Consider the following 18,978-nt stretch of genomic DNA (forward strand, 5'->3'; position numbering starts at 1 on the left):
TGCCATTCACAACTGGTAACAACTTATTGATAATGAGGATGTTTGATGTAGCTTAATGAATCCAATCCAATCCTGAGCTCAAATGTGCCACGTCTCTATGTCAGGGAGAACCCACCTTCTGACCACACCTATAGTAAATAATGAAATCTTCCTCCAAGTGTGCTATTGCATATTGTGCTTTAGATTACCAAAATACGGTCCTTATGCTGTGTTCACAATGGTACACTCCGTACTATACACTACAATCTCAATGAGTATCATATATAGAGCTGGGATAAGCTATTATTTTTAAACGATTAATCTAGCGATTATTTTTTTGATGCATCGATTAATCTAATGATTAATTTTTTTCAATTCGATTTGATTCTACTTGATATGATTATCGATTATCTCCCCATTAATTAACTAAACGTAATTTATGCATGTTGATTTACATACCTAAGATAAAAAATAAAATAATTCCTTAACATTGCAATATATGTTTATTGCTCTTCAATTCCAAAATAAAGTTCAAGTAAGAATATAAAAGTACAAAATAATGCATTCAGAGTCAGAGGTAGCGTTCAATAAAAAATAAAAAGGCAGTGGGAGCCGGCAGCCTGTCATGGTGTCTTTCCTGAACCAATAGAATTTAAGATTTATGTTGAAAACACGTAGGCCGAGCTTACTGAAAAAAGTACAACTTTTAATTCTTCATTCACATGAAAATAACAACAACTTAAAGTAATACACTCTGCCACTCACATTTTTCTTAAACTCAAAGATTCAGATGCTAATACAGAATGTGCTTTTCCAACACGAGGACGAGGGTTACGGGCTTCCTTCGACGAACGAGTGCGTGCCTTCACTGCCTTGCACTTTTGAAACTCAGAGGAGCCACTCGCGTTAGTTATTTTCTGGCGGCGCCATCTTTGTTTTAGTCGGACAACGCAGCGGCGCGCACATTTTGCGTCAGTGTATTTTTTGCGTCGACGTCATCGATGACGTTGACACGTTGTCCCGGCACTAATTATATGCTATTAATATGACTAGGATGATGACCGTTCCCACAAGTATTCTTTCAAGTTTCCCAAAATGCATTTCAAACCTACAACAACAAAAACCTGAAGCACACTGAGGCTAAATATCTCCGTTGACACATTTTAAGCGAGAAAGTCACCAAGTAGAATGTCAGCATGTGGTCATTTGGTCCATAAAACTTGCATAAACACATTTGGAGATTTTCGGAGACCCGCCATTGTGCCACTTAACTTCAAAACAAGAGCCTTTATTACAAAAGTGGTAAAAAAAAAAAAACTAATGAAAGACAAAAAGAGATGCTTTTAGATGGAAAAGGAGATGTTTGATTTTTAACTTAAAGCCATTCCAGGACGATTTTTCATTCTGCTCGCAATGCATCATGGGGCAGTTAAGTATGACTAGTGTGTCCACCTTGCACACTTGAAAAATTTCTCCATATAGTAAACATCTGAGTATTTCTCGCGTACTCAATCTTTTCATACTATATAAAGAGAACGCACTACATACTCATTTTGACGTCAGACGTAGTATGAGCAGTACGTTTGTGTGCGATTTTGAACACAGCCTCACTTTCTATCTGTTACAAAATAAAGTTTATAAGAATGTATTCAGGATTGGTGAAAGTATCCAAATGATAGAGAATACTGGAAGCTGTGCCTCTGGGTTCCTGACAGCTCTCAGCTGGTAATGGAGCTGATGGTCTTCCTCTTCTTCTCTTTGTCGTGGATTAGCGAGGATTTGGTTCTTATGGCTCACAGACTTTTCTATGGTCATTATGCTGAGGAGTGGGCCGGTTGCCCCCTTTTGTACATGTACACCCTGCTGGCTCTTTCTCAGTTGCTGCTGCACCACCAGGACACATTTTAGGGTTTGATATCACCGTTTGTGTGATTAATCTGGCCGCTTTGTCTGGTTTTGAAAAGGTTCGACATTTAATTGTTGGCTTTGTAAATATTCAATAATTAACACATTGGCTGATTTTCAAACTTTTAAACTTGTTACTGTTTCCGCACACAAATATGCATATGCTTGTTGCTTTTAATCCGGCACAATAAATTAAACTCCAATCATTTAAAATGGACTCATTCCAAGGTCTGAAAGCTTGCTTAATTAAGTCATATTTAGTACACAGGTACATAATATACAGATGTTTCCTGCAACGGTCCAAAACATGTAGGTTGGGTTGGATAAGGGCTCTAAACTGAGTGTGGGAATGAAAAAGTGTGTAGCTAGTGTGTGTTTGACTCACTTAGTGTCAGCTGAGACAAATGTAATCCCTCCAATGCCAGTCAAAACATCTTGTGTTGTGTTACTGTAACAGGACGAAGTGGGTACATGACATTGATAATTAATGTAATGTAGTGTGTAATAATAATAATAAAATAATTCAAGACCCTGAAAAATGCCCCTCAAAAATCCAATATAAACGAACATCGTACCGATATCTGATATCATTATTGTATCAGTATACCCTTAGTTTTCAGTGCAAAGTCGGGTTTAAAGCTCAGACTTGACTAAATGGTCCAGCCTGATGGCAGCATGGAGAAGAGAGAGTTTCCAGTATAGTTGGGCTGCTTCAGGACCTTCACAGCCCTTGACCTGCATCACTGTGTATACTATGACAGGCTGACCCTCCCCGTTGTTCTTTGTCCCATCGCTGCCCCCTCAATTAAAACATTTTTGGTGTGTCTGTAACACATGAGCGCATTCTGCAGCGAGGGCAGAGGTGGAAAGGGCACCATGTATATCAAACAGGAAGGACCACCAGGATTTTTGGGAATGTTATTTTCATTTGTTCATATGCAAATATGACAACCCTACACATATAGTTTAAAAACATGTTTCAGGAAATTGTTATTACTTGTTGAAACAATTTATGACTCAATTATAGGATTGCATGTTAAACCTCTACTTTTTGCTGTTTTTACTCAATTGGGAAGTAATTTTACCTTTTCATTTATTGTTGACTATATATACATAACAGTTATACTATAGTAAAAAAATGCTCACAGATCTAATGTTTTAAATGCCCTCATTTATCACCAATTCATGTAAAAAATCATGTTCAGTGTGTTAATTATTTTACTCATCATTCATTTTTGCCCCAATTAGCTGAATGTGGAACCTATCACACTTTTACAGTATCACACTGTCTGTGAAGTCACTCGCATATCTCTGACATACAGTAGCCTTCCTCTGACCCAAATAACCCAATGAGTGGGAGTTTTATGCTTAATTAAAATATAACAAAATTGGTCAGTTAGTTCATTTGTATTACGGCTTTAACCATTGCTGTAATAATGTGACACTGAACATTGAACACAAACTTAAATGTATAATCATTGAATGCATTTTTAAAGAAAATATATCTATATGTAGCCAGCCATAAATATAGACCGATTTTTTTCCCTTACAGTATCATAGATATTTTTTTGTTTTTCTGTCGAACAAAGAAATAATTAATGACAACATTAATGTTCAGATCACTGTAATATGTTTACAGATATAATTAAAATCTGACAAAATAATGAAATAATCAAAGTAAGGAGCGATAGCATTATGACTTTTAGTTTTTATGAACTATTTTGTGTGTGTGTGTGTGTGTGTGTGTGTGTGTGTGTGTGTGTGTGTGTGTGTGTGTGTGTGTGTGTGTGTGTGTGTGTGTGTGTGTGTGTGTGTGTGTGTGTGTGTGTGCGTGTGTGTGTGTGTATAAGTGCCAGCTGGCATCAGTCATTGGTGAGGCTGAAGCCGCTGTATTGGTCACACACAAAAACCCTATGCAAGGGTGCGCACACGCATGCACACACACCCATAGATGACCACATTCCTATTCTGAACGCCTATAATTATCAACCTCTTCTGCATGGACTACCATGTTGAGGTGCTTTCAGCGCTGGTCTATACAAGCCTGATTCCAGCCCTTCACCATGTACATGCTTCATTTTCCTCCTCACATGCTCACTATAAAACCTCTCCATTTCATCCTGTACGCCCGCTCTGAAAGCAGAATGTAATTACACACTAACTGTGGTTTGATATTTAGACTGGCTGAAGATTTAAGGTTTCATCCGAGACAAGGTCTGTGCTGTAAAAATAGGCATCGGAGCGGCCCTGCTGCTCAGCGCGGAGAAGCCTGTTTGAATGCTGGAGAGGAATTGAGCTTTGTTGTGTGTAGTCACACAGCAGCAGTCGGAGCGGTTTGCAAAATTCATCAGACACCCTTTTCACAGCCAGACGCACTCTCACCAGTGTATTAAAAGGATGTTGGTTTACCTGCCAAAGTGGCATCACCATCTTGTTGTGCACTGATAAATGCTTGGCCTGTGTTTAAAGAGCTCTGATGTTGTCTTTCAATCAAACCTGCCTCAACATGGCTGGCCAAGGGTGTCGTATAAGACTGTGAGTTCAGAGCATGTTTTTGCTCACGTTAGATCTGATGACCATGAATGTCAACATTAATAAAGAGAAGTCGTGTAAAATTGATAAAGCTTATTTTTTTGAGCTAAAAATCTAGTCTTAAGAGTTACTACTTTACCTTTTTCTTCCTGTCTGCCTCTCACATACATTTATCTCTGTACTTTTCCTGCCACGCTCTCACTCACAAAATTTGTTGAAACAAAATGGCAACAGACACAGTTTCAATTTCAATTGTGTTTATTGGAAGGGTCAGTGCATATTAATTGATGTAACAATAGATAAATATGCCAGATTTAGCAATTCAGCTAGTTTCCATCAGTAGTTCCATCAGTAGTTTAAAAATATAAGAGAGCATTAAACCATGACAACGTAAACTTATGGACAGTCCCAAGTTACAATACAAATACAATTAAAAAAATATATATATATATACATCAGTTTTTGAGTAAGGCTGTTCACAGTCAAAAAAAATAAATCAATAGATGAATGAAATAATGCCGGCAAAAACATAATCTCCTTGGCCGAGGTAAAAATGCCATACATTAACATCAAATATAAAGTGCATAAATGCATAGCATCAGAAGAGTACAGTCCCCATTAAAGCTCAAACATACTCAGGCGGAACCCGCAAAGCAGAGACTTTTCCATGTAGTTGGTCTCACACAAAACAATGTCCGATTTTGTATCGACCTGCAATAAATGTAACACCAACCTGTATTTCACCTTCCTGGTGAATCAGAGGAGGAGAGATGAACACGAGCTTAGAGGAGAGACTGGCAGACGAGCTACGACAGTAGCGACACCTTTAAAACACGTCCCAGGAGTACAAGGACTACAGAGATGCGTTAAGGATTGTGGGAAATGTAGGATTTTAAAGAAACTACTACACGGCAGTGCGTCCGGATATGTTAGCTTTAAGGAGAGCGGACAGTCCGCGCTGAGTCCGTTGTACACGGAGTCCGCCCGAGTATATTTGAGCCTTTAGTGGGTACAGGTCTGTTTGTCATATAACCACGTTTTGAGTTGCATCTTAAATTAAGAATACGCGGGGCTCTCTCTGATCATAGAGGGCAACACATGTTTTAAGAAGTGCAATTGTTAGTAGACAATATTCTCTGGCTGAACACCAACAATGTGTATCCATCATTATGAGAAGGAAGTTAATTAGACGCTAATCAGAAAGAGGAACTGGTTTGCAAGAGAAAGCACAACAACTCACTTATTTGGAGATTGTTTGGATTTCAGCCATCTGATGTGCAACAGACATTAATCTGCAGAGAATGCCAAAAACAAGTTCTTAATAAAGGTTCAAGCACAACTAAACTCTTCCAACATCTCCAACATTAGCATAAGGTGCAATACGAAGACTCTGATGTCCGTCCAGGTTCTCTCCCTGAAACAAGCCCAATTACAGAACAGAATCACACGTAAACCTAACCCTGAACCATTAATGAGACTAAAGTGGCGAGACATGGACTACATCCTTTATATTATGAAGCCAGCTGTTAATGTATAATTTGTGGTATTTTTTTATGTGATCATGACTACAACCAAGCGGCTTTCGAGCTTTTCCTCTGAAATTCTGATCAATTGTCTTCAAAGATAGAGGAAGTAACTGGACCAGACACTTAGAGACCCAGGACTTAGCAGCTGTTGAAGCTTGATGATTTTTACATGTAACTACAGGACCTAAACTGACTCTAGCTTCAGGGTAACTATGTTTATCTTCAATAGAAGAAATGCACAATGAAGAACTATTTTGTTTGTAATTAAAGGTGTTCAAAAGAGAGTTCCTACACGGGAACATTATTTTCTGCTCTTTTATTATCTTGCCAATAAATTGCCAAATAAAGTCCTACATTAATGACACAATTAGTTTTAAAAAAAAAAGAGCGAGAAGTTGGCTCTTGTTGGTTAATGAACAAGATTCGCTTCTCAAGCCAGTTAAATTGTGAACACCACATCACATGATGCAGAATTCTTGTGGGAATTCATGACGGAAAGGAAACATGCCAGAAAAAAAAGCCATAATTTTATGTGCAGTTCAGACACGACAGAATACGACCCAAAACGAATGGAGACTTATTTTAAGCTTGAACCTATTAAAGCTCGAAACTCAGCTTTATTTACTGGGAACTTGTTCTGCATACAACTATAAACATGACAACCAGCTTCAAGAGTCACAACTCGCTATCTATCATTTTACTTCTGCCGTAAAGCATGTCATAACGCTGCTGTAACATACATGACTCAGCGATCTCCTCTCTACATATGTGACAGCACACAGCTCAAGAACGAGTCCTGTTTTTAACATCATGTACTCATGTGCCAGAGATCAGCCTTCATTTCACCTCCTCAGCAATCATATGTGCATCTGTTTCATTCTAATAGAAACCTGACCGAGCCCATATAAAATTATAGAAATTAAGACTTAACCCGACCCAAGACAGGTTTGGTCTTAACTCATTCACTGCCAGCCATTTTCACAGCAGCCAACCCCTCAGTGCCAGGCATTCAGATTATTTTCACTGATTTGTAAAGACCCACAGAATATTTTGTCCTATGACAAAATCTGAAAGATTAGACTTTCTACTTCCATCAAAAAAAATAATTTTGTCTCTAGCTTGTTTCGTTCTTCTGTAATCAGCAGTTGAATAGAGGCAAGTTTCACACAAATCGCCAATTTGTAACAAAAAGCTGAGAAAAACGGCTTTTTCTGAAAGTGACATTGAAGCTTTTTTTTTGTTTTAGGGACACCTCAACATTGGGTTCCTTCTATAAAACTATAAAAAACACTGAGACTGGGCTTTTGATGGCAAAATTACTATTATTTTACCTCTATCTCGGTCAGAGTTGAATGGATTTCTTACTGTATTTTGGCGTTCCTCCAAGTCTCTCCCCCCGTCAGTTTTCCCACACGCAACTTCCTCCTCCTTCCGGACATGCCGTGTGTCACCGCTCGCCCCATTTTTTGATCATTTTCTCTCATCTTCGCAACACTCTCAATAGTGCACTTAGTTCCACACATGCTCTGGTCGAGTGTGTGCTGCTGTGAGCTGGTGAGAACTTCAGCATCAACTCTTGTAGAGCCATTTTCTGTCTCGTAAAACTTCTTTCCTCTTCCTCTGAGCTCGCCCATCACGGGTGATCTCTCATCCAAAGGTGCGCTGCTGCCACCTACATGTCACCAGTTGGTCACTACATCATTGTACAAGTTAGATATTCACAGCAGAGTTTTGTCACTCTGTCTCCTAGCAACCCCAGCCGAAAAACACAACACGTCTTTAGAATGGCACTCCACATTACTAAACCAAATATTGTCTATAGACGTGAATGGCACTCAATGAGTTAATGTCGGGTCCCGCTAAGATCTTCAGCTCTAACAGGAATCCAACGTTCAAGGTGTTAACTTTATTTTATACTTACTCTGTGGTAAAGCAACCAACAGGATGTCAATATCACGTTGGGCACGAACCCTAACAAGACATCCTAGAAAGAGCAAATTGATCTTTTCAAAAATAGAAATGTCCAGCACTAACCTGCAGGTTCCACCAGAACCATGCAAAAACAATAGACCATGGTCTCACAGGTGCAGAGATAAGAAGAATAACAGACAGTCTCTACCATCGAACAGTGGATTGCAACAAATGGACACCCCTGATTTTCATTGAGGATTGCAAGAGTAAATGCAAGCACTGAATGAATGTGTGTCTTGTTTTTTGGCTCTTGGATAGTGTAGGTGTGCTAGAAAGAACACTAATGAGTCTCTGTGGACCAACACTTAGAGAGATAGGACGAAGTAGAAAGATGCTGTAAATGGCAGACCAATGGAGTTGTCTGTGCCACATGTACATCATTTCTTCAGTACTAAAATTAGCTGTAGTTCTGTAGCTCAGTTTTGATACCAAATCATATCACATACAACACTTTTTGTCTTTACCTTCGTATGTTTCAAAAATGAATCTGTCAGTGTTTTATTTATATATTTTATTCTCCTGATCTACGCCTTAAAGACCATGAGGAATTTAGGCGATTCTCTTTCTCTTCTTCCGTAGCAGTGTGACAGCAAATTTTCATCTAGCTTTTGTCATAGTCCTTTGACTAAAATGAGTTTGAGTTAAAATGTTAACTGGACTGTTTTAGTTATATATTAAAGACATTACAATTTTAGTCAACTGAAATATAAAGCACAAGATTTTATGCATATTTAATAAATGTATATACCATTAATCAACCTGATATGGGATTGTATTAATGTTTGTAAATACACACAGATTTGATGTGATCAATCAAGTGCGTACGACCACATGCACTTGAGTTCTGATTGGTTTTTTTTGTCTGATGTAAGCAAATTATATTTGAGTTTTTATTGTTTAAAGAAAACATAAATACATTTTGATGATTCTATTTAATGCTATAGTAATCGTCTATATTTAACAGATTGCAGTTCACTTTTGTGTGTGTGTGTGTGTGTGTGTGTTGTGTGTGTGTGTGTGTGTGTGTGTGCGTGTGTGTGGTGCGTGCGTGCGTGTGTGTGTCATCAAAAAGTAACCTAAAAGAAAATGAAATTGTCTTAAATGTTATACAGAAAATGTTTTTGTGAGTTTCTTTGTTTTAGTGAGAGTCGTCCTGCTAACCCTCCTGTTGTTTACGTTGCAGGTAAATCGGACAGGGCTTCATACTCATACGGCAGAGAATCCAACCTACACTGTCATCAGGTCAGTCGACACATACTTTCATTTTTTTTATTAGACTTCAGTGGGTTTGTCTTAATACTGGAGAATGTACGCATCTATATAGCACAGAGAGTTTCATGCTGGCGGGTGAATCTATTAATTCATACTTAAATTAATTTAGATGTAGAGAGAAGGAAACTCCTCTCTGTTCTGACAAACCAAGTGCATCGTTATGGATTTTTTTCCCCCCAACAAGACTAATAACTTTATTTTTGTACTTTTAAAAATGACTATTCAATAAAGAAAACGTTAAAATGAATTGTACACCAAAATCCCACAAGTGTGTTCAGGTGTCTTAATAATAAATTAGAAAATTACAAGAACATGCAGAGAGTGCAAAAACCTCTGCCAAATATCCTTTTTGTCAGCTATCTGGATCAGTGATCCTGATCATGGAACCATGATCATTCACACTTTAAAGACTTTTAAGGAATTGTATCCTATAATAATAATAATACAGGAGGCCATTTTTTAATTTTTTTTTTTTTTTGTTATGAAAAAACAGGATGAAATGTGCAATTCATATCTGATCCGGATAAATGTCATTGGGGTAAATGAGAAACCAACACGACATTACTCAATCAATTTCCAGTCAGTTACAAACCGGGAAGTGAGGTTTTTGAAATTTAGCCAATGATGAGAAATAGGGATTTTTCTATTTTTGTAACCGATCAAGAATCAGTTTATTGAACCCTCCAAAATGTAATGGAATCTTCCATAGCTCCATGCTTACTCACAAACCTATCAGGAACACACAGTATCTGCTAAAGCAACAAGAAAGAAAAAGAGTGCACGATTGGTCTAAAGGCTTAGACTGTGATACACCTTACACGTATACGAGATCAACACATCAACGAGATGGAACTTATCAACTGGTCAATGAACACAATCGACTCAATCTTCACGAACAGAAGATCACAACAAGACGAACCACCGTGTCCAAAAGAGACATTCCCAAGTGGTAAAGAAGATGAACTTTTCTTTTGAACAACGATGGAGAGGAGGAGGAATGAAAAAAGACAACACTGACTACAGAGAATACATCCTACATAAAAAAGGACAAAAAAAAAAAGAAAAAGAAATGAAATTGTGTTCAGAACAACCAGAGAGACAAGCTTGATGTAAATTTTCTGTGTTCAAAACAGGGGACGGGACTTGGATAAGCAAACTGCTTCTCTCGTCTCCTTTTTCGGCATGGACAAAACAACAAAAAAAAAAAAAAAAAAAAAAGGAATAACATAACTTCTGTGAATGCAACATGTCGGAAATAAACTGAATAAATAAATAAATAAATAAAAATTGTACGGTACTTTATTAGCAGAACGTAGAATAATAACCTGCTCCAGCAATTATTATCCATTTACAACATCCGAGGGCGAGGTGTCACTCTGTTGTTGTAGTGCAGGCAGTAGCCATTTAAAACGTATTTATTTTTACTCTATCCTCTTTTCTCATTTGTTTTAAATGTATTTGCCCTATATGGACCCCATCACACCAATTTTTCCAGAGAGGAAAGGAAAGTAATTGGAGTTTGTAAAGCTGGGTTTAAAATGGTGCATTATTAAGAAATAACACTACACATTGCTAACTTAGAACATTTTGAGTAATTAACAAATTAACATTTATTATCATATAAACACAGAAAAGTATCTAAAAATGTGACTGACCTGCAAAGTCCAAACCTCTCCCAACAGAACATCTTCTAAAATTGTGGATCCTGGAACTGTTTGGTTTATTTTTATATTAATGTTCACCTGCTGATAGTTCTTGTATTGTATGTTCAGTCTGTGTTCCCAGGCTTCCTTCTAGTGTGTGGCACCCCTTGTCCTACCTGTGTGTGTTTAGGGTGTTTATCTCTCCTCTCCCTCTGTGCTGTTAGAGGTGATTCCCATTCTCCTGATTATCTTCCGTGCACTAATCAAGGAGTGCTTGCTCACAGTGTGTTTGCTGGTTGATTGTCTTTGATACCTTTGCCTTACATTTCTAGTCATGCCTCATACTCCCAGTTAGTGACTCATGCTTTTGTTTTTGTTGTAATTAACCTCAAATCCTTGAGAATAAATATAAAATTCATTCACATTGTTACTGGGAAACCTTTCAAATCAAAGCTGTTTTAGCCGCAAAAGTGAGACAATAGTGTGGCAATATGGTCCATATTTTGTCCAATCCCAAATATGTGTATTTATGACTTCAGTTTATCTCTAGTGTTTTGTTTTTTTATATATATATTTATATATAGTGAAATTGTAAATTATGAATATTATAAACACATTTCAACTCTTTTATTGTCTTTAAATCCTGCATAAATGAATAAGCCTGGGCCTGAGAGTTCACAGAACAAACATCTAACAAGCTCTGTTAGCTATGTGTCAATCATCTTCATGACAATCATAAACAACAGCTGTTACATGTTTTTAATGTTTTTGCAGAGATGACTTACTTTGTCACCTCCTTCCAACTTTGTATAAGAAATCATTAATAATTATAATTATCAGAATTATTGTTTTGAAAGAAAAAAGCTATTGCCGCCGATAGCAGCAGGTGTTGTGAGCACTTTAGTGATAGCAGGGTTTAGAATCTCTGCTTAATCTTAATGCTCATTTCTCGTGGACGGTTTTCATCCACGAGGAGATGCACGCTGATAATTAAAGCAGATGTTGGAGTTTGAATCTGTTTCTGGAATGTTAATCAAAGAAAGGCCTGATTTAATGCTTGTATTTTGATGACCACCTTCCATTCCACCACAGGCGGTTGGACATGTTGGGTCTGATGTAAGGAATTTAGTTTCTCCTTTGATTTGGATTTAAAGCTCATCAAAGAAAGTCATCTCTTCAAATACATATTCAAAGAAAGTTCATTTTCTGATTTCAGCTCTTTTTTTGGTTTGTTAGGATGTTTGAGTGTCAGAGCAGGTAAAAGCTTATAAACCACTCTTGTGGATTGGATCCGATTGCCAAAATAAAATAAAATGATTTGGATTTATTGAAGCCTTTAGTTTATAGAACTTGAAGTCTATAAATATTGTCATATTTACAAAGATGTAAAATAACACATTTCTTCCAATCAATATGCCCAGTTGTACCAGTGGCAGGGATGAAGCAGTGACTTCATAAATTATTATTATGAACGATGCACGATATTCGATATGCCAGTTTTTTACCACTCATTGGCCGATACAAACATCCCCCCAGGGTTGGGAGGGTTACTTTTAAAAAGTAATCCAGTACAATTACAAGTTTGCCTGTTAAAAAATGGAATCAGTAACTTACTCTAAGTATCATTATGTTAAAGTTATGTAAGTGATTACTTTTGGATTACTTTTGGATTACTTCAATACCAAACATGCAATTAAAGACACAAGAGGATAGAACACATGTAACCTGCTCACTGTATTATTTCAGACAAACATAAAGTCACCTTTACAGTCACACTGTATTAAAGGATGTGTTTTAGTTTAACACGGACTGGTAAAACCCACAGTAGTTTACATAAACAAGGTGTTGAAAGGTTATCAATCAATTTACTCATTAATTATGAACAATTCAGTTGAATCATTGACCTAGAGCACAGACCATTAGGAGTGTGACGATATCTCGATACGGCGATATATCACAATAATTTTTTCGCACTATCGATTATCGATATGTTCCCGATAAGTATCGATTTTTATTTTTTTTTTTCAAAACCTTTTCTGCTTTTTCACTAAAATGTGCAGGTAGGTCTTCACAGAAATTCTGTCACTGTTTGTTGAAGGAACCATAATATTGTTTACTGGAATATTGCACTATAATGGTGTCACTGGTAAGAAAGACCTTATTTATTGTTTACAGACAGCACTATTGGAGATACTTATTCCTTTACATTGGTATGTTGACACTTATTTACAGAAATGTTGCACTAAAATAGTGTTGCTGTTCATAGATATAAAAGAGATATAAACTAAAAATTTAATTTTTCACTTAATCTTTTTTTTTTCTTGTTATGTCATAGATTATCGTAGGTTGATTTCTGACCAATATATTGATAATCGCAGTATCGTCATATCGTGAGATAATCGTTATCGTGAGCTTTGTATTGTGTATCGTATCGTATCGTGAGGGGTACCCAGAAGGTCCCACCCCTACAGGACCCATACAATAATTATTATGTATGGTATATAATAAATGTTCTTGTTACGGTTTTGTAATATATGTAAAACAAGAAAGCACGACGTAAAAGGGTCAGGTTTGAACAAGTTCTGTAGTTATAGTTATAAAGGTTGCATACACAACATACTGTAGTACTAAACATATGTCATTTCTATTATAAAAAAAGGCTTCCACTGAAGTAGATGCTCCAAAGTTATCTACAAGTCATTCCCCTACACTGGTGTAGCCTGTCTTTTATGTGTCATGTAATGTACAGGTTGTGACTTTTAATTCAATGTGTGCCAAAACACAATTTGCTGAAATTTCCAAGACTAACAAATGCAGTTATTCGCATCCTGTAGCTTTCTGGCAGAAATATTAATATTTCACTAAAACATGATTTATTTTTTATTTTCTTTAAACCTCCCTGAGAAGAGCTTTTTAAAGTCTGGATGTTTATAATTTACAAACATCCACCCATCCATCCATCATCATCAATCCATCTTTCCTGACCTGCTAACTTACAACACAGTGCAAATAAAATATTAGACTATAAGCAAAATATAAGACACAACAAAACACATATCCAGCTGTTATGTTAGTGCACACTATGATCTACGTTAGCTGTATCATAATAATAAGTGTATATTGTAAACAGATCTGCTGTTTGTTGTAAATGTTCCTAATTCCTACAGTTTTGGCAGTCAGTGAAGACCACATGAGGGTGCAGGGGACGGAGGGGCAGAGGTGGGTTAGTGATGAGGGTTTGTGTCGGAGCTCAGAAGTTAGGATTCATCCTCGTAATTCACCGTCTAGCGGTAGGTGAAATATAGAGTTTTATTTGGTCGATAGTGACCAGATAATAACGGTGAGCCCTTGTATTTAGGAATCGGTCCAGTTTCTTTACAAGTCTGCCACAGATGGTACTATATAAACTGGGTGATTAAGTTTTTTTGAGGACTAACTTCAGTACCTACAGTCCAATACCCTGATACTAGTGACATCGTACTGTTTTTAGTAATAAGTGGAAGTACTGACAGGTAGCAAGCTAACACAGCTTCACTTAATTCACTCACTGTATTCTGTGTGTTTGTCAAATTTTACCTGTAGAGGTTTCTTCAGTCGGATGTCAGATCCCTGGATGACACGGCAACATTTTTACAGCAGGCAGTCATCATTCACATTGTACTGTGATTTTTTGGATTTACATGAAAAAGGACGTTGGAGTTTCCATGCAGTAAAAGCTCCAGGTTCATGCTGATACACACAACACACACCACACACACACACACACACACAGGGCAGGCAGCGTTGGTTTCACGTGTACATTTGTTATGGTGAATGTGAAGTCTGCTCGACGAATGTATATTCTGCTTGTTTTAAATGTAATCCATATAAGTAATCCCTGTTTTTTTTTTAAAAAATACCTGTAATCTGATTACATGTTTTTTAATATACTTGTATTGGATTATAGTAAATTTTTTTGTATCCAGATTAGTAACACCGTTACTTGTAATCCGTACTCCCAACCGCTCTGTCCCTGAGTGAAACTCACCAACACACGCGCTGACCAAACACCCCCCTCCTCCACTCACTCATCTCAGCAACCACAACATTAGAGACAAGTTGACGGAGAGTTAGTTAGTATAAAAAAAAAGAATAATGGTTGCATAATTTGGAAATGGTTTGGCTTCAGAATGTCACTGTGTGCGAGTGAATGAGTGCGTGCGTACTGGAGTGTGTGTGTGTGTGTGCGCTGTAGAGATCCGAGGTCTCCGCGGGTCGATAACATTGTAAAACGGGACTCAAAACAACTCGTTACCATCCCTCTTTATGTTTATTGTAAGCAGGGGAAGCTCAAACACTGCTTTTATGGTGTGTCAGACGGGCGGTAACAGAAAAGTAAGCAAAAACTCCATGCGCTCAGTACAACCCAGGAAGTAGACAGGATGACTCAAACTCTGACCTTATGTTACCATGGGGCCCTTAAAGGGACAGTCCTCATCTGATAAATTCACAATTGTCAGTAATAATAACAAATAATTGATTATTTAATTAGAATAATAATAAAAAAAAACTGTTCAGCACTTGGTCAGCTTAATTTGTTTGTTTTCTAAATTTTGATATGTTCTCTACACCTCTGTTAATAAAGGTCCCTGTGTGACATATGGCATGTGGACTTTACTGACCCTTATTTTAAGGTTAAACTATGCTATAATAGTTAGGGGAAAACACCAATTACGTCACAGAGAACACATCAATGTATATTGACTATTGCCATTCTGGTTCGATTGTATGCATCAAAGCATCATCTCAAGGCAAAGGGCAAAATATGGAAATACATGTAGATATTGTATATCGTGATATAGCTTGAAAATATCGAAGATAATCAAAAAAAAGGCCATATCGCCCAGCCCTAATGCAAGATCAGCTATTGCAATTCATGTGGCTAATAAGCAAGTACAGAAGATAAGGCTAGACTCATGTTGCATAATTAGGTGATTCACTTTAGCTATTGATTACATTTATATCTAGATTTCATGGTGTCCAATGGAGAAACTCCACAAAGCATTGGATGTGTGAGGGTTGTTTTTTTTTTCATAATGATACATTTTACGTTTGCATAGTCAAATACATTTACATACAGCATAGTTGATGTGAAATGTACTTTGACATCCAAGCCATTGTAGCAGTGTGGAATGGAACAAACTCTCTCTGTCTCATGTCAAACACAGGTGGATTTGGTTGGATCAGGTTTGGAAAGGTCAATATGCTACTTGTGTGTTCAATATAACTGTGAGTAAACATATTTTATAGTGTATAGTTTACATACTGACCCTCTCCCACTTAAGAGATAGAAATTTGACTCAGCGAAATACAAGGAAAAGACAATAAAATCACTAGTTTGCTTAAAGATTATTGGTCCGTTGGTCCATTGAATTTAATTACTTCCCCTTCAGTCATTGTTTATTTTTTTTTCCAGTTTATTAGTTTGTGATGTTGGCATCAAAATCATGTAAATCATCTTGAAATATTTCAGCAATGAAATACGTGTAATGATTTAACCTGCTGCCATGATCTTAGCATTTCCATTATCATTATCAACTATTTTCTGATTACACTTTAATTACAATTACTGTCTTTGCTTCAAATTTATTCACTTATTTATTCATTATTTGATGTGTTGATTTCATCTTTTTACATTAAAAAATCTGTATCAAAGCTGCTGGGAACGATAGCTAACATTTTTGAAACTGTACCTGTATTTCATCCAAATGTTCTTCTTGTCCACTACTGATGCCAATGTGACTCCAAAAAACACTGCCAAAGTGGCATTCCTGGTGTTTTCATGGATTGGAAGTGGATGGTGGAAATTGATATTTTGGCTTTCCACTCAATCACTCTAACACGGCCAGTGACACCATATCACTTTGAACGCGATTTTTAAAAAAAACAGAACAAAAATGGTGTCAAGCGAATTACTGTATTCTCTGGCGAAAAAAACACAAGAATGAAGTAAAAAACACTTCTTAAAGAAACTTTTACACTTCTGCGCCATCTTGTCATTCTTCTACGGGACTCCAAATCCCACAATACAAAGTGCAAAACTTTTCCGAAGTTCAAGTCAAGTTCAAGTTTGGAGTAATGTTCCTGTTTTCAGAAGAATTACCTTTGATGTTTTGATCTACGAGGCCTACGTCTTTATTGGTGTTAGAAAAAAATGTGAGTTATTGTCCCCAGCAGTTTTAAATAGGTTTCATGATTGTGAAATTTAAATATGACGTGAATCAATTCATCCCACCATCCCACCATCCATCCACTTACTAATTCCGTTATTTACAACCACCTCTTACATCCAGCTGTGGCCTTTGTGCACAGTTTACAGCAAGCCGTGGAGGACAAAATAGGAAATAAATCAATCATTACAGCTTCATTGGCCATTTTCCCTACGGGGCTGCTGTCAAATTATCCTGCTACACAGTCTGAATGGCTCCTGATGGAAATTGTTTGGAATAGCAGATAGATTTAACATACTGGGATTGAGTCCAAAATCCCCTGGCATCATCCTCTTGGCTCTTTTGGGACAAGAGCAACGAATACCATAAAACAGTCTGAGAAAAGGATGAGCTCACACTTATAACAGGCGGGGGCGATTTAATGACCCCAATATATTCCCTCATCATTGACCGGACTTTATAGATTTCTACCAAATGAAATGATGAAGTGTACCGTGATGTAGTTTACCGTTGTTTTCACACCCTTTGTCAATATCAACCCCATCAGAGCAAAAGTACGCTGCCAAAAAAAAAACAAGAAAGGAAAATCAATTATATTTTTATTCTATATTTCGGATAATTATTGGCTTGTGGCTATTCAGCAGTTCAGGATCTGATACTGGATAGGAAAGTGTTTAAATAGAGAATTTGCAAGCTACCAGTGGGACATGACCCCTGATCTCTGCACTGAGGCGCCAACAATTACCAACATTGCATAAGGGCTGTTATTAGGTTCGTAACAGTGTGCAGTTTATTTTGAGAAGTGTGTGTAGGCCTTACATTTTTCAGCTGACTCTGAGGAATTGGTGATTAAAAAAGTGTCTTCTTTAAACGTGGGCGCTGGTATGAGTAGGCATTGTTCATTAGCAATAGCTGGTTTGAAATTAATCTGAGACCTTGTGGAGCTGTAGAACTGTGTGTGTGTGTGTGTGAGTGCGCGTGCGGGCGTGCTTGCGTGTGGTTGTTGAGGGTTAAAACTTTTTTTAAGTTGCTTTCCATCAGAACTTTACATCCAGACTGTTTCTTTCTCGCTCAATCTTTCAGCCTGCAACTAACCTGCCATCTTTGAGGTGATAACTGGATGACGAGCACACTTTGGTATCGCTGTGTATGTGTGTTTCTACGTATGTGCATGTTTTAAACCTGTAACTTCACAAGGAACAAAGATAAAACAGCAAAAGTAGTTCACAGCAAGAAGTTTCCTTCACTTTCCTTTTTAGTTTCTAATACTTCAAATTGTTAAATATCACACTGTTTCAGTTTATACTGTATATATTGAGAATATAGATTGTTAAATTTAAATATTTTGAAATTTTTCTTAAAATAAAACTAACATTTATTCCATATAAACACACACACACAAGTATTGAAAATTGGTAAAGTTTTAGTACCGATACCGATTTCCAGGTAATGGGTTTTGATACCGGATTGCCTCAAATGTGAAAGTTTATTATTTTATTTATTTATTCAGTTTATTTCCGACATGGTTACGTTCACTTCTTTTACATTTTTTTTTTTTTTTTGTACATGTCGAAAAGGAGACGAGAGAAGCAGTTTGCTTATCTAGGCCCCGTCCCCTGTTTTGTACACCGAACATTTACATCAAAGCTTGTCTCTCTGGTCAAACATCTTAGGTTGTTCTGAACAGTCCTTTTTGTGTAGGATTTATTTCTCATCTGTAGTCCAGTTGTCTTTTTTTTTTTTTTTATTCCTCCTCTCTATCGTTGTTCGTGTCGGCCTTGTTCCCTGCTAGACGTTGTTTGCGTTCCTCCATTTCAAGAAAAGTTCATCTTCTTTTTCGAAGTTGTTCGAAAGGTTTTCCCTTTCTATCCATGACGTCACCACTCGGGAATGTCTCTTTGGACACACAAGTTTGCAGCTTGTTTGTCTCTACATCAAGGT

General features: G+C 37.1%; 1 protein-coding gene across 5 annotated transcripts in view; it reads left to right on the forward strand.

Annotated features, from left to right (window-relative positions):
• Positions 1 to 18,978, forward strand: part of tcf4 (transcription factor 4) — a 243,408-nt gene that overhangs the window by 106,522 nt on the left and 117,908 nt on the right. For all 5 annotated transcript variants that reach the window (XM_028462063.1, XM_028462064.1, XM_028462062.1 and 2 more), the window contains one exon: positions 9,097 to 9,155. In XM_028462063.1, the coding sequence (XP_028317864.1) occupies positions 9,097 to 9,155 (59 nt within the window). The remainder of the gene's footprint in view (positions 1 to 9,096; positions 9,156 to 18,978) is intronic.

Source organism: Gouania willdenowi, chromosome 12 (genome assembly GCF_900634775.1).
Source record: "Gouania willdenowi chromosome 12, fGouWil2.1, whole genome shotgun sequence".
NCBI classification, from domain to species: Eukaryota; Metazoa; Chordata; class Actinopteri; order Blenniiformes; family Gobiesocidae; genus Gouania; species Gouania willdenowi.